The sequence below is a fragment of the Mugil cephalus genome, chromosome 2, assembly GCF_022458985.1.
Source record: "Mugil cephalus isolate CIBA_MC_2020 chromosome 2, CIBA_Mcephalus_1.1, whole genome shotgun sequence".
Taxonomy (NCBI): domain Eukaryota; kingdom Metazoa; phylum Chordata; class Actinopteri; order Mugiliformes; family Mugilidae; genus Mugil; species Mugil cephalus.
This window is the reverse complement of record NC_061771.1, coordinates 29,324,615-29,340,530: the sequence shown is the minus strand read 5'-3', so window position 1 is coordinate 29,340,530 and position 15,916 is coordinate 29,324,615. Positions and strand designations below refer to the sequence as shown.

Genomic DNA, 15,916 nt, shown 5'->3' with positions numbered 1-15,916 from the left:
AACCACATGATGTTACATAACACACCTGTGTGTGAGTGCGTGTGCATGAACTCGCCGTCCTGTCCTGACCTCATGGTTAATGGGTTCAACTCTGATTTAATCAAAAATAAAAACGCCAAATTTCATTACCGTTACACACACACACACACACACACACACACACATAAACATATTGTTTGCGGCCGTGGCTGCGAGGAAGCTTCGCCCCTCTCTCTCTTCTTCTCTCCTCCTGCTGGAGAAGCTTTGTATTATTTATGATGCCATTATTCATGGCTCGTGGCGCGCGCCCGAGGCTAATCTTCTGTGACGTCCTCTGTGCGAGGCGGCATGTGTGTGTTTTTGGCTGGTGGCGGCGGCGGCGGCGGCGGCTCTCTGTCATTAGGACGTACAGCGTGTGTTTGTGGATTAAGGGTTCGCAGCGTGATCTCATACCAGGCAAACGTTAATGCGTGTCAGTTATGATTAGGGTTCATTTGTCGTTTTTTCTAAGTTGCGGCGCCTTTCTCCTCTAATAGATACGTTGTTGTACGGCTGTCAGTGCTGTAGCCGTGGATGAGATCCTGTTTTCTTCATTGTGGATAAATGGTCCCGGTGCACTGACGGCGTCTCACCGCCAGGACCAGATTATTCGTTTCTTGTTTTGTTGCGGTTGTGAACTGTGATAAATATAAGCAGAGTTCAGCAGTTCAGTAGTGGATCAGGCATAACATTATGACCCCCTTCCTAATAATGTGTAGGTCTCCCCTTGTGCCTCCAGAACAGTTGTGCCTCTTCAGAGAATGAATGGACATGGGCCTTCTGAAGGTGTGACTGGTAACACAATCGGTGCGTTTACATGCAGAGCTTAATCGAGCTATGCTCAAAATTCGACTTTATCACTACTCACTCAAATAACTGTTCTCCTCCTCCACACTAGGTGGCGATACGTGTCTTTTCAGCGGGTTAATACCACGTCAATACGGCCCGATTTCTGGTTGAACTATTACACGATATGATAAACAAGAGTCGTTCATGCGGCAGACCGGCATTTTAAATAACAACCAGACGGATAATAGTACATTTTTTTAATCTCGTACGTAATGTTCCTGCTACTTCTGGCGCAGGTAAGATCAGCGCAGTCCCTCAGATGATTCTTCTAGCGGCTCTGTTTCTCTTCTTCTTCTACGATCGGCTTTCTTGGACATGTTTGTTCGGGTCACGCCAGTGCAGCAGTGGTGGAGCATGCGCACATGCATCATCCGATGAAAACTCTGATTCTAATAGTATTATCTGGGTGTCTCAATCGGACAATGAGAACTCAGATTTTAATCGGAGTAACGTGTTTACATGTAGTGAAGTTCTCCTGTTATGGTCCGATTAATTCCTTTTTTTCACGTGCATGTAAACGCACTGAAGTGGGTCCTGTGGGTTGAGGGGAGTGGCCTCTATAGTGGATCATCCCACAGATACTTGATCAGTTTGGGATCTAGTGAATTTCGAGGCCAGGTCAACACCTTGTGCCTTTTTTTTATTTTTTATGTTCTTTGAGTTCAACGATTTTTGTACCTGATACCATCAAAAAACTGCCACTGCTATGGGGAGGGGTGGGGGGTACCTGGTCTGGTCTGGTCTGGTCTGGTGTAGGTGGGTGTTACATGTCTAAGTAACATACACATGAATGAATGAATGTCAGGTCCAAAAGTTTCCCATCAGAAGATTGAATTGAATTGAAGATGGTTTAAATGTCCTGTCCGTGGTCATAATGTTGTGGCTGATCGGTGCATACAGTATTTATAGCCTCTGTGCTTCACAGAGAAATTAAACCACAAGATGAGAGCATATGATAACACGTGGTCGCTGTGAAGATAAAATAACTAACCGTCTCTCGCTCTTTTACCGTGTTTGGTTTGGATGTTAAACGTTGCCTAATTGACAGCTTCCCTCCGTGTCGGTCCCTTTGTTCTCTGTCGGCTTTGTTCGCATAATCAAGTCTCCAGTTTTGTTGCTTGAACAGCTGCAGAGCCTTCACCGCGCTTCTGTGTTTCTTACATGCAGAGGTGGAGGCGGAGCCGGCCAGGCAGCCCGGCGAGCGCCCGTCGAAGCGCCGCTGTTTCTGGGAGTACAGACGCGCCCGGGAGTCGGCCACGAAGAAGAAGCTGGGCGGCGACGTCCACTGGTCTCTGTCCTGGAGCTCCAGCACTCTACCGAGCACACTGTACCGCAGAGAGGGTAGGAACACTGCAACGCATTTACGCTTCAACAGCACGTTAGCGAGTCATCACACCCAGTCCCTTCTGCTGAATCTGGTCATCATTGATGGACTTAATGAACGGACCAAAGGTAATGTCAGGACATGAGTCCATGAGCTGAAACTAAAGAGAAACTTGGTCAGAAGAGACAACGAGCTCAAGAAGAACCAGATGAATGTTTAGGAACAAGTCAAAGTCCTGAACTTAATCCAGTAGAAATGTTGTAGCATCAGTTGATGAGAGGAAACTCACAAACATCTCAGATCTGAAGTGGTTCTGTTCTGAGGAATGAGATCAAACTCCTCCAAGCTGCTGTCGACACTGATCAGCAGTTACCAGAAACATTTAGGAGCTCACAGCAGATACTGGAAACAAGGGTCGACCTTTGCACAAATGATTAATTTCAATAATTCAACTTCAATTTCAACTTCAATAAATAAATAAATACACAAGAATAATATTTCATCAGTTTTTCACCTTTTTCTCTATTTTCCGCTGATGTTTTGAGTCATTTGTGGGAAACATTGACACCGTTAATGAAATCAATCATGGGACAACATTGGGAATCATGTATTTAAATTAAAATAAATAAATAAATAAATAAATAAATACCACTTTATTAAGTATAAGCTGTGTTTTTATGATCGTTTAGGGATTCAGACATTTGGAGCTGTGACAAACTAATGGGATAAATTCAACCCTGACGACAGATCCGTGAGCCGTGAGCCTCGTAGCAGCAGGAGTCATTCACACTGCAGCTGAAAATGGCCTAATTCCTTTGTCTCATGTGACATAAATCAGATCAGGGCCCCTCAGGCATGTGCCCTACATACAAACTTTTATTTGAAAATGTGAATTTTTCGACATTCCTCTGACAACTTGATCTCGTGTCAGGAACAATCGCAGCTGTGCAGCAGTTTGACAGCGTTTCCTGTCTGGTACGAGCCACCGTACTGTATACACTGTACTGTGTTATTTAACGGGTGTTAGTTTGCCAGTGGCTTCCTTTAAAATCTGAGCTTTCATATTTTATTTTCTTAATTTTAGCTTAAAGGGCTTAAAAACCGTGACCACATCTGTTGCCATTTCCGTTTCGTATTCAGCGTAGTGCTACCATATGATATCGTACTTACACACTGTACTTTATGTCCCGCTGTGAAATGATGGGGAAGCGTGATGAGGTGGGTGGTGGAAGTGGGTGATTCATGTGCGTGTAATGGAAAATTGTCAGAACCCGATTCCGTGCTTCACATATTATGTATTATTCAATTCAAATCTAGGCAGCAGTTTACAGTAGAAAACAACACTCTGTTTATACACGGCTCCTGTACCGGTAGTTTATGTTTGCTTTTAGAATTTTAGCCAACATCCAAGATCACTCACAGATCTGAGCCGTGTTTTAATAATCTGCTGCTCAGGTGGTGTGTAGGACAGTTCCTGTTCCTCTTCTGCCCAAACCAGTCGACTGGTTTGGGTAGAAGTTTGCATGCGGGCGAGTGGTAGTAAATTTCCCCTTCCTCCAGCCTGTGTTAGCTAAGCTAAGCTAACTGAGACTCCTCAAAGAATGCACAGAAAAGAAACTGGCATTTCTTTTTAAAATCTGTTAATGTTAATCTCTTGTTGTCCGAGCACCACTGTTATATATATATTATAACTAAAATATAGGTTGCCGTATTTGTGCAACAACTACTACTTATACATAATTACACCAACACACAGAGCTTAGATTCTTGACAGAACCAAGACGTTCCATCTGAGTGAAGTTTTTGCACTTGCAGACCCGTTGGAGGGTTTTATATTATATTGAGTTCAATTCTACCGTCCTTTGTGGTTGCAGGAAAAAAAGGGCGCCGCAAAGCACGTAAAACGGACGCCAGCGACCTGACCCCCAACCCCCAGAAGCTCCACAACATCGGGGAGCAGCTGCAGAAGCTGAACGCTGCCATCGACGGCATGGGCCCGGTCAACGACCTGCCGGCTGTGGCCCGGGCCCGGTCCCGCAAGGAGAAGAACAAGCTGGCCTCCAGGTACCAAGTGCTTTTTAATGCATTAAATATTCACATGTTCCTCATTAGAGGCTATGCACTGATGTCAATTCAGCCCGTAGCCACGCCCCCCTGAGTGCCAAAAAACATGGTGAAATGGTGCAGTAAATACAGCGACGCAGGGAAAATGTGGATTATCAGATCAAATTAAGGACAAACAGATTTGTAAATGATCCAAACTAACAAATGGTCCACGATTTTAAATACACATTAACATGAATCCAACATATTTTAGTAAAAGGGATAAGGGATAGCTTAATATTGAAGTTTAATATAATAGGTCTGATATACGTTGACTGTACTAAAGTATGACCTTTTGGTACAACACAGCCCCGACGGCTTTGTACCATTTGGAAAAGCGGATTAGTCTCAGTTTCACTTAGTTTTAGTTCATTTCAGTTCTGATAAATGTGGCTAAATAAAAGATGCTAACGCTAAGAGCTTTACTGAGAAGTAGCTGCTTTAAAATCTGTCGGTTCAGTCAGTCGCTAAACATTTAGGTCCATTTGGTTCACTCCTCATTTAGTTTCAGACGCCGTTAAAGCCCGTGATTCAAGCTAATGCTGCTAATCTCCGCGTTCAATCTGTCACTTTTTACCGCTCAGTGGCCATAACCACGGAGACGCCCGCTAGCTGTGGCGTCACGTTCGCACCCTCTAATGGAGACTGATTTATTTTTTTTCTTTTCTTAATTTCGTCCGGTGCTCTTCTCGTTTTCCAGCACTGACCTCGTCACAGATAACCTCCGATGCTGCCTTTTCTCCTGGTTGTGTTAAAAGCTCTTCGCTCCAAAATATGTTCATTTTGCCTCTCGCGCAAACGCCTCCAATTTCATGGCTTCAAATTAAATTTTTGCGCTTTCGTTCGCTCTCCTCTCCCACGTCCTCCCTGGTTTTAATCAGGGCGGCCCCCGCCACTTTTGCACCTGTCGTCAATTGCGCATGCAATCTCGCACGGCGGTTCAGCAGCGCCCCTTTATTTGGCGTCTCAGTAAATCAGGGCCTCTGCCTGCGTCCACTTATCGGACGTGAGTGGGACATTTTGAGAGCTTTTCAGTGTCAAACTGTTGGCAGACGAGAGAGAGAGAGAGAGAGAGTCCTGCAGGGTGTCTGCACCCTTTAGCCTCGTCTAGATTGGTTTTCAAGTATGTTGTGCACTCAACGGTCGACCTTCTGATGCGTATTTCTGGAGGACACGGACGGGAAAAGAACAAGGGGGGGAAAAAAAAGCATCTCGTGTGTGTTGAGTTTAAGGCGTAGAAAACGAAAAGAGTGGCCTCGAATCTTTTTTTTTTTTTTTTTGTTTTGACGCGTCCTCTCCGAGCGGTACACGGCGTACTGTACAAACACATGAACCTGTTTACGACTGAACTGCCATAATGAGGCATTTGGAATATGCTGCATGAATTATTTAAGGAGGTAGAATTAGATGAGTGGGTTTATGTAACGAGATTAACGTGGACACATTTTTCGTGACACGTTAAATGAAGGAGGGAAGGAAGGAAGGAGGGAGGGAGGGAGGGAAGAAGAAGAAGAAGAAGAAGAAGAAGAAGAGAGGCCAGCGGAGGAAATACAACGGAGCCTGTGAGATGGAGAGAAGCAGGATGAAAAGCTGAATAGGAGGAAATCAAGCGAGATTGAGGAGGCAGACGAGGAGGGAACGACGGGTCACTTAAAGTTCATCCGTGCAGAGAGGGAGGAGGAGGGGAGGAGGAGGGGAGGGGGCGCTTCCAAATCAGGACGTTATTACAGGCAGTTTAAAGAGGACGGAGACCCTGGGAATATGTTGTTATTCCAAACATATATTTAAACACGACACACAAACACTGCGTCCAATAGGAGGCTGGATGGAGGAGACGCTGGAAGAGGAGGACAGCTGAGTGGGATTTATCGGAGTTTATTGTGATTTTTTTTTTTTTTTTTTTCTTCTATGACTCTAATGTGACTGAGTTCATGGTTTAATTCAATATGCAGGAATTTCATCTGCGAAGATTTCCCGCTTGTGCATTATCATACTTGAGGCAGCCTGACTCCAGGTCAGTGGGATTATTCTGACCACCTCCAGACTTCCCCTCTCATTCTTTTGCCCCATTATGTCAAAAGCAACAACCTTTCCCGGATCACTGAGGCGGCACAGAGGGGGGAGAGAAAAAATAAAAAAACGCTCGTTTAGTTCGATTGCACTCGACTGGACGCTGTCCAGCCCCGACCCGCTAACCAGAACTAACAGGAATACGGCCCCATTGTGGAGCATTTAGCCTTCCTCCGAGTTCCAGAGGAAGTTTATCAATTTGAACTCTTTGTCTGAAGTTTATCCTTCCAGCGTGCGAAGGTTATTATTAATAAACACGTCTGGTTTTCTGCATCTCGTGTGTTGTTTTAGAAGTGGGAAGGAGAATTAGTTTTATTCAAAATGAAAGATGAAATCATGTGAAATTATCAGACATTATCACCAAACCAGGGGCGTCACTAGGTTTAAAGGACCGGGGAGGCTTAGCCCCCAGTAGCAGCACAGCTAACAAAGATTTATTTATTGTTTCAGTCTGATTTTAAACACATCGCAACAACACACGCAAGTTTGAGCAGTAACTGTTAATAACTGATCAACAGAGAGGCTTGACCTTCGCTCACAACACAATAATTGTTTGTGAGCGCAGATTAAACATGTGACTAAAATGGTTGCAATTTCAAAATGGTACTTAAATTAAATTAATATTAATGAGTGGGATGGATTGGATGAGAAGAGTCTGTCTCTACTTTACACCACGAAGGGAAGGGAAATGGACAGATATTTAAGTGTTTTTTAATTTTATAAACACGTCTAAACCGTCTTTGTCTCCACATATAGTTTGTGAAATTGCAACATGCAAAGATGTTTGTGCCTGCACATCATTTTTTGTCCCATTCTTGTGAACATAATATATCGATAACGCTCCAAATCTGACACAGATTTTAGACTCGAAGATGAACTGAAGTCAACCTTTGGCCCTCTCCTACTAATTATGACTCCGTTTTATGCAAAGGTGTAATCGGCTGAAAGTTGGTCAAAGGTCAAAGGTCGTGTTTACTGTTTCTCCAAAAACACTTCATTAAACGTTCATCGTCTGCACGGGCTCGTCATTTAGATTTCGTCATGATGTGAGTTATCGATCAAGACTCTGCACAGTTTGTTCCTGTGCCAACCAACCAAGAGCCATTTTGTTGCAAACAAATTCAACTCCACGGTGCTCAGATGGCGTTTATGACAACTCTGTTGTTCCTCTTCTGTCAGTCTTCACATTAAGCCACCACAAAAAAAGAAAGAATAAATAAATAGATCCGATGGGGAACTTACAGGTTGGCTTCAGTAATGGTTAATTTGAGTCAACTCTATTTGTAGAGACCGTCTTCCAGTTTGTGAGCTAAGCTAGGCTAGGCTAAGCTAGGCTAACTGAGCCCATCTCTTCACTGACATGAGCTGTTTTATCATTGATTGTTTGCCGTATGCATCCCCTTTGCCTTTAGGTGCATTAAAAAAGAGGTCTTCCATAAAATATAACAATAAATGAAAAAAAGGAAGCGTACAAACAGCCATACATTCATGCATCCCTCCTATAACTACACTTAATACTATAATTGCATTGGTCAAATACTTTCAGTCACTACCAGCATAATAATGATGATTCCACTAATTTTAATATCAATAATGAATTCCCAGTCTTATGGGCTGAGATAACGATAGATAACTGAGTTACTTCCTGGAGTTGGAGGCGTTACCAGAGCTGCCGTTTCTGGTTTAACGGTTATGTCTGTCGTTAGTATTTAGTAAGTGGCTGAAAAAATATTCAAAAAAGCAGTTCAACTTAAGAGATGAGTGTGTGTGTGTTGTTGTCCTCCTTTGTAATTTATCTCATCCACGGGCCGTATATGATCTATAATCTGCAGATTCGCTCTCGGAGGCGGTGGATCTGTGAATGTGGGCGAAGCTTTTTTTAAACTGGGTGATTCCTAATGACGAGGCAAATGCAGCAACTCGTCGTGAGACGGCGAAACAAAAATCCTGCTCCTCAAAACATTTCTTCCAAATTTCCGAATTAAATCCGTGAGTTAAAGAGTCTCCGGTGTCTTTTCATTCCCCGCACCAATTAAATCTTTTTCGCAGCTGCAGGCAGTCCATCACACTGAACAGCAGGACGTCTGCGGGGCTGTTTTTTTTTTTTTGGATATGCATCTAAAATAGTGACTCTACAATATCGCATTTACAGATCTGAACAGCTCGTAGTACAGGTTGGAACATCCTCAGATGTTTTTCCACAGCGACACATAAAAAAAAAAAAAAAAAAAGAGGGAAAAAAAAGAACTGGCTGAGGCGGAATCTGGAGGGAAGGGAATATTTTTTCCGGCACCACTGACCTGCAAACATTTTGTTTCCCTAAATTTCGTTTTGCTGACTCACAGCTGCAGGAAGAGAGAAATCCGCTGCACGCGGCGGAGAACAGTCCACATGGGACGCATTAATATTTAACATACATCGATTGTTTCCTGCTCAGCCGCCATTTTTTTTTTTTCCCCACCTCTAAATACTCAGAAACCGAACCCGGCTGTGTCTTTTCAGTGTTGCGTTGTGTCAAACGGTGCTTCGCAGTTTGGAAGACGCGCGTTTTAACTCGCTGCTCCTGGGTTTTCAGAGGATGACTCTGTCCCGTGTTGTTTCTCTGTTTTCAGGGCCTGCCGGCTGAAGAAGAAAGCCCAGCACGAAGCCAACAAGATCAAGCTGTGGGGGCTCAACCAGGAGTACGGTGAGAGCTGCCCACTCTCTGTTTAAAATCCATTCAAATAAACAATTCCTCCAGATTCTCCCCAAAAGCAAACATTTACGATAGAGAGGCTTTATCACGGCAGCGAATATTTAGCTGGAAAATATGTTCGGTATGACAAAAAAAAAAAAAAATGTTCAGCTGCCTGTGAGCTCATTAAAAACCCAAGGTTTCCTGCAGTGTTTTAATTTCTAGGCGCAACGCATCACACCTCGGCTCCCCTCGACAGAGACGCTCGCACCTTAATGAAATCCTGCAAAATATTATCACACGTGAAGCGGATCACAATGTTGGAGGGCAAATAGAAAACGTGTCCCTGCATTTCTCTGAAGCTGTTGCTGAGCTGTGACATCTCCCGGATTACCCTGTTATTTATTTATTATCTTTTCGGTGCCGTCTGAAGTTGTGCGTGCTTGTTGGAGATAACTGGAATAACTGGAGTTTTGGGTCGCTGGCACGAATACAACTGATTTGCATTTAATATTTACATCAGTGTGAACCTGATAATAGCTTGAAAGCTGCAGTGTAGCGATGCTAACCTGCAACCTGGGACATTTCATAGGGTATCGCTACTGATTTAGCGATTCGGTTTTACCTCTTGAGATTTGTAACGAGAAGATGCAGGAACTTAAATTCGCATCCATTCAATCGTGCACATGTTTCAGCAAAAATTTCTGGGAAGAGCAATTGGGAGCATTTTATCCCATGATTCACCAACAACAGGTGGAAAACATATACTGTATATTTAGGATAATCTGTACAATCTGTATAATCTAGAGTATTATGTCTGAACCTTTTATAAAAAAAACACTGAGAAGCAGCGGTTGTGCCGCGGATAGCCAACCACTTTTGGGTGGTGCATTCAAAGCCCTCTGATGTGACTGTAAATAATATTCTGTAGTGCACAGGTCTGCGACCCCTAGAGGGGGTGTAGAGATACTGCAGGGGGGAGGGGGGTCACAAAATCTTTAGTTGATTACACATTTTTTATACATTTTCTCCACAATTTTCCAGTACGGCCGCCGTACTGATGCACATGTTTGAAATAAATTAATACTTGGACCTGTGTTTTATTTGAAAAGCTTAATACTGAATGCAAAATGATAATAATACTGTATATTTATAAATAACACTAGTTTAATATAGAGCACATATAGTAATAATCTGTCCTTGGCCTGCTGCTCTATGTATTTTTAATTGTTGTAGTGTAGGATTATGAAGCTGCTGTTACAATTTATTCCAAAGGTGATGAGTCCTGAGCCTCCAGACTAAAATAGACTGTGCAAAGGTCAGTTTTTCCTTCCCTTGTCAAAAGTAGAAATGGAAAATGAGCTGTGAAAAGGGCTTTTATTTAGCCAGCGTGACGTTTGATGCATTAACTCACGGAATCTGTTTCACTCTCAGCAGCAGAGAGTAAAATCCCTACCGGCTCTCACCCGCTGTCAGCCTCCAACACGCCGCAAATCACTGCTGACAGGTTCAGATAAATTACGAGAAACCATCTTTTCAACTCGCTGCTTGAGAAACAAGGTCAACGTGGAACGCTGATCCTGACGAGACCACCGCAGAGCATGTTAAAACGCACTGATTGACGAAAATCCAGGAAGTGCGACTTCACCTTGTTCCTGATAATCAACACCTCCACTCTGCCAAATGTGTTACCCGACTCCTGCTTCCTCCTCCTCCTCCTCCTCCTTCCCGCCTGCTGTTCTTCTACCTCTTTGAATTCCAACCTAACCATCTCCCAACTCCCTTTGTCCTTATATTCCCTGAAATTTTTTTGACATTCCAGTCATTCCTGATCATGACCTCAAAAGGCTTTGGTTGTAGCGTCCGTAATTTATTTATTTATTTTTTTTCTCCTCCTGGCAGGAAGCCAGATCCCACGGGCTCTAACCTCACACATTCCCTTGTTTCCTTCTCCGTTTACTCTTTCTCTCTCAGACCTCGCTCTGTAATTTGCATCTACACAAAACACACTTTGCATTCTTAGCTGAAGATTCACGAGCGAGCGTCAAACAAACAAGGCTTTGGTGCTGCGCCAGAGCTGGAAAGCCTCCAGACGTGATCGCGCTCCCCGCTGAGATTTAAAAAAGAGGAAACGCATCAATAAGAGAATAACGTACTCCAAGTGAAGGGGTGTTGTGGCACCACAGGAGGATGAGGAGGAGCTAGGAGGTGCTTATGATTCACACCAGCATCAGTCAGTGCGTTTACATGAACAGCTTAATCAAGCTATGCTTGAAATTCGGTTTTCTGAATGAGGTCCTTGTCCCAGTTTACATGCAGCGGAGAAAATCAAATAACTGACGGGAATGTCCTCATGTTCTCCTCCTCCACACTAGGTGGCGATATGCGTCTTTTCAGTGGGTTAATGCCACGTTAACACGGCCCGCTTTCCAGGTGACCTATTACGTCATATAATAAACAAGAGTCGTTCATGCGGCAGACCAGCATTTCAAACAATATTAAAAAAAAAAAATGTAATCTCGTACAGGCTTGTGACGGTGCTGCATCATATGTTGACCCTTGTTGGTTGGCTGGTCCAATATATACTGTTTCATCGCCACTACAATGAGCTAAGAAGGATTACGGATTGTAATCAGGATTGTATGTTTGTATACGGTGTGCTAGGTTGATGCACATGCTCCGCCTCTTCTTCTTCTTCTTCTTCTTTTTTTTTTGGCTGAGGTCTCTATAGTACTTTCACATCGGCAGCAGTCCCAGGTCTGACCTCCCGCTGTGAGAGCTGCCTGCCTGGTTTTTCCTCCCTCTCATACGTCACTGCGTCGACGACATCATTACTCACTTAAGTGCACTGAATCTCCTCTTCTCCACGGATGCAGAGCAGCTCGCGGATCTCACGTTCTTACCGGAGCGCTGCCATGATCGATAAAAAAAAGTGTGCCATATTGCTCTAGAAGCTGCATATAAACACAGCCGCGCATGCGCAGTTCACATCAAGATTCCTCGATGCGATTTCCTGAACATGACGTAGGGTTAACTCCTTTATCCATTAACGATCACGTAAGTGGACCAAAACTTTGCTCTGTTTTTGAGCTGCTCGCAGCCCTGGAGCTTCTACAATGACATAGTCTGAAAGGACGTCCATTGATAAAATCAGAATGTGATGCACAATGAGCATCACATTCGATTTGGTTATAAAGCATAAAGTATTTCCTCAATAACGACCGATGTCTTTATCTAACTTTATGCAGTTAAATTATGGGGCATATGAAACTTTTCAGGATTCAGTTACAACGTGAGTTTTGTCTCTAAAATAAATAACATCAGGATAAAATAAGATAAAAACTTGACACTTGTGCTTTCAATGAGACAGAGAGACTTTACAGCTTGTTCCAAAATACGTATCATGTCCCCAAGTCTGATAGAGCGTCAGTATTCATCATGTTGGTGTTTATTTGCATATTTACTTGAGATCACATCTAGAAAGTGTTGTCAGGGGACGGATGTGAAGATGCTGTTGAATGCCAGGTGTGAACGCGGGTACTTGATTACTGGATTATTATTTGAAGTAATGGTTTTAGTTCTGCTGTGAACATTTCCCTTCTTGTCAACGTAACCATCCATCTTGATGAGGAGCACACACTCATTTCAACACACGGTCAAAACTTTAACTTTCCTCTGGGTCGTATATGGGACAGCAGCAGCTTTCCGAACCAATCAGAGCTCTGGACACAACATCAGATAACAAAAAATAAATAAATCAGGCGAACACAACAGCTTTGATTACTCTACAACAAAACCACTGAGAGTGATTCTGGCTTTTGTGATAGAAACTTGAGAGTCTTGGCTTTTAAAAGAGACCAAGCTCCAAAATGTTCATTAACCAGCATTTAATTTACTTTGGTCCTAAATAGGCGCTTAGGCTGAAATGATAAGAGGTTAAAGATTGAAGCTGCTCTGTACGGTCTAATGTGTTGGTCCCTGAGCTCCGTCGGGTTAATTTGATTAAAATCAAGATAAGTGACGAGGGAGTAGCACACAGGCTCTCTTGACTGTCCTTTCGGCCGACACGGCCCTTATTTCACTTTTACTCCTCTTGGTTTCATATTGAAGTTGGACTCGACTTTCCCTTCTCCTTTTCTGAGCCTTTGGTCGACTTGGATTTTGGGGGGAAATTTAGTCCGAATCACTAGAGATGGGTATTACTTTAAAATATTAAATACTATAGATTGTCTTGGTTTGGGAAAAAAATAATAAAATAAAAATAAAAAGGCTGCTGTAGGTTCAGTGTTACTGGTTCAGACACTGTAAAATAACTCAGCCCTCAGGTGTTCTCCATCCGCTCTCAGATAAAGAATTCCCGCTGCTGTTTGTAGTGCTGAGGTTTTTTATATATATATATTTTGTGTGTGTGCAGAAAACCTGCTGGGGGCTCTGCTGCGGATCAAGGAGGTGATCAGACGGCGGGTGGAGAGCAGCGAGGAAGAGGATACGGATGAACGAGGGATGACCCAACGCCTGGAAGACATCCTCAGAGAGTCCAGCGGTGAGACGCGACACAAACAAGGAAGACTTTTTACTGCAGCGCCATGAGAAGTTGGCTAAATGTGTGGCCGACCTGTTGTTAGCGAGAACACTGAGGCGGTCTGAAGAAGCCAAGCCTGATCTCTTGTAGTTATTTTAAATCTGCTATAAACCAAAACCACGATTTCTTCTTATGTTTTAGTGGCAAAAACGTAGAAGAAGAAAAAGAAACACAATCATTTAGATAAACATGTCCGGTGAACGAAGTCAGTAATTACTGTTGTACATTGTTCAGTGTGGATGTTTGGTGAGGTGGTAATAGCTGATCCTCATTCAATACGTGATTTGATTCACCACCAGCTGTATTTACCCTGACGAGAGTTTAAGGAGCTAAAGTATGAGCTAGCGCTCCCAACTACGTTGGCTTCGACAGAAGGTGTGAACGTAATGCCACAGCTGGTCTCCGTGGTTACGGCCACTGATTGGCAAAGCGTGACAGATGAGCGCAGAGATTAGCGACATTAGCTTGAATCTTAGGCTTTAATAGCATCGAAATTGTGAAACTAAATTAAAAAATGGGGAAGCGCTATTTTTTGCGATTGCGAGCAGATCTGAAAAGCAGTCGGATTTATTTTTACAAGCCAGAGAAAAGAGAAGTAAACTGATCGCTGCATTACAAAGAGGTTTTGCTGAAGTCATAGCTTACTAACGTTACTTGTCAGTTAAGCTCTTAGCGTTAGCATCTTTTATTTAGCTACATTTATCATGAACTAAAACTAACTTAAGCTGAAGCTAATCCACTTTTCTAAATATGATGGATAGATATATAGATGCTTTATTCATCCCAAACTGGGACATTTCAAGGGTGCACTCGACTGTACGACAAAATCTTTGGTTGATTAGACATTTTTTATATATTTTTTTTAGTTTTCTCTCCATCAGTTTGGGCGTCGTTGACCTGAAATACGTTGAAGCCTCCTGTTCTAGTTCAAAGCTGTTGGAGCTGTGTTGTATAAAGTACCAAAAGGTCATACTTCAGTATACGTATAGTGTTTCCTGGTGTTGAATTCAGGTCCATGTGAATATCAGGAGAACTGATTTCTGGCCACGTGTCGATGCTCATGAACCATCTGTTATTTGCTACGTCGTGTGGATCATTGTCGAGTCCAGTTGTCCTTAATTTGATCCGATAATCCACATTTTTCCTGGTCTCTCTGTATTTACTGCTACATCCCACCATGTTTGTGCCGCTCTGGCAGCAGTGACGTCAGTGCGTACCCTCAGTCACATGATCTAGGTGAATAAGTAAGATAAGAAAAGCTTTTACGGATCTTCGGCGGAGGGAATTTTGTTTAAAATGAGGTCAGGACTCGGATCGGCCGGATTTTTGTTTTGTTTTTTCCGGGTTGTTTAATCTTGTTTCATTTCCACACCAGGTCCCTTGGTCGCTGGGCGGACCAAAGACTTTGTGCAGAGGATTTTGGCGGCCAGCGCCGGGGGCCAGAACCAGCGTAAGGAGGCCCCCCAGGGAGGAGAGGAGGCGACGGGGTAAAAAAGCACCGCCCTCCTCCCCTCCTCCGCCCCTCCTCATTCAGCACCGTCGACCCGCTCCCGACCGAGCTCCTCTTCTTCCACTCTCGCGGGCGTGCACGTTCGAGTAAGAGCAAAGCGACGGAGGACGAGGAGGAGGAGGAGGAGGAGGAGGACGAGGGGGGAGCAGCCTAAACAAAATGGCCCTCCAACCAGCAGCCGTCTTCACTGCTCTGTCTCTGCAGGCTGCACCACCACCACCACCACCACCACCACCACCACAACCACCACAAGGCCAGAGCTGCTGCTGCTGCTGACGTCTCTTGTATCCTGTGTTCTGTCTATATGTGTGTGTGTGTGTGTGTGTGTGTGCGAGTGTGTGAGTGTAACATACAGTATGAGCGTGCATAGTGTTCCTCTTTCCCTCTCTGTGTGCTGTATCCCATTGTGCCTATGAATAGACATTGCACTGTTTTGTAGATGGTCGTAGTTGTCGGCAGGGGACCAGTAGTGAGCCGAGGGCGAGGGGGCATTTGAGGATAGAGGAAGTTCTAAAATAAGGAAGTGGGAGGAGCCCAGGCCTGGAAAACAAAGAAGTGGGTGTGCGTGTTTCTTCTTTTTTTTTTTTTTTCTTTAATTTTTAATTCGGCTGGGCTCCTATAGAAGCGCTGCGCACCACTGGGGCCGCGTCGACATTTGAAACGTGGGTTGTGACACACGAAAAAAGCGACGGAGCCCCGACGCCAGAACAACTGTTCACGGAAACAGCCGCCTGCTGCTGCTGCTGCTGCTGCTGCTGTTGTTGTGTAGTTGTTGTTGTTGTGGAA

General features: G+C 43.9%; 1 protein-coding gene across 6 annotated transcripts in view; it reads left to right on the top strand.

Moving 5' to 3' along the window:
- LOC125001788 (CREB3 regulatory factor-like) overlaps nt 1-15,476 on the top strand; it is a 29,251-nt gene extending 13,775 nt beyond the window's left edge. For all 6 annotated transcript variants that reach the window (XM_047577266.1, XM_047577263.1, XM_047577265.1 and 3 more), the window contains 5 exons: nt 2,035-2,208; nt 4,066-4,255; nt 8,977-9,050; nt 13,453-13,581; nt 14,996-15,476. In XM_047577266.1, the coding sequence (XP_047433222.1) occupies nt 2,035-2,208; nt 4,066-4,255; nt 8,977-9,050; nt 13,453-13,581; nt 14,996-15,111 (683 nt within the window). In that variant the 3' untranslated portion in view covers nt 15,112-15,476. The remainder of the gene's footprint in view (nt 1-2,034; nt 2,209-4,065; nt 4,256-8,976; nt 9,051-13,452; nt 13,582-14,995) is intronic.
- The last annotated feature ends 440 nt before the right edge of the window (nt 15,477-15,916 follow it).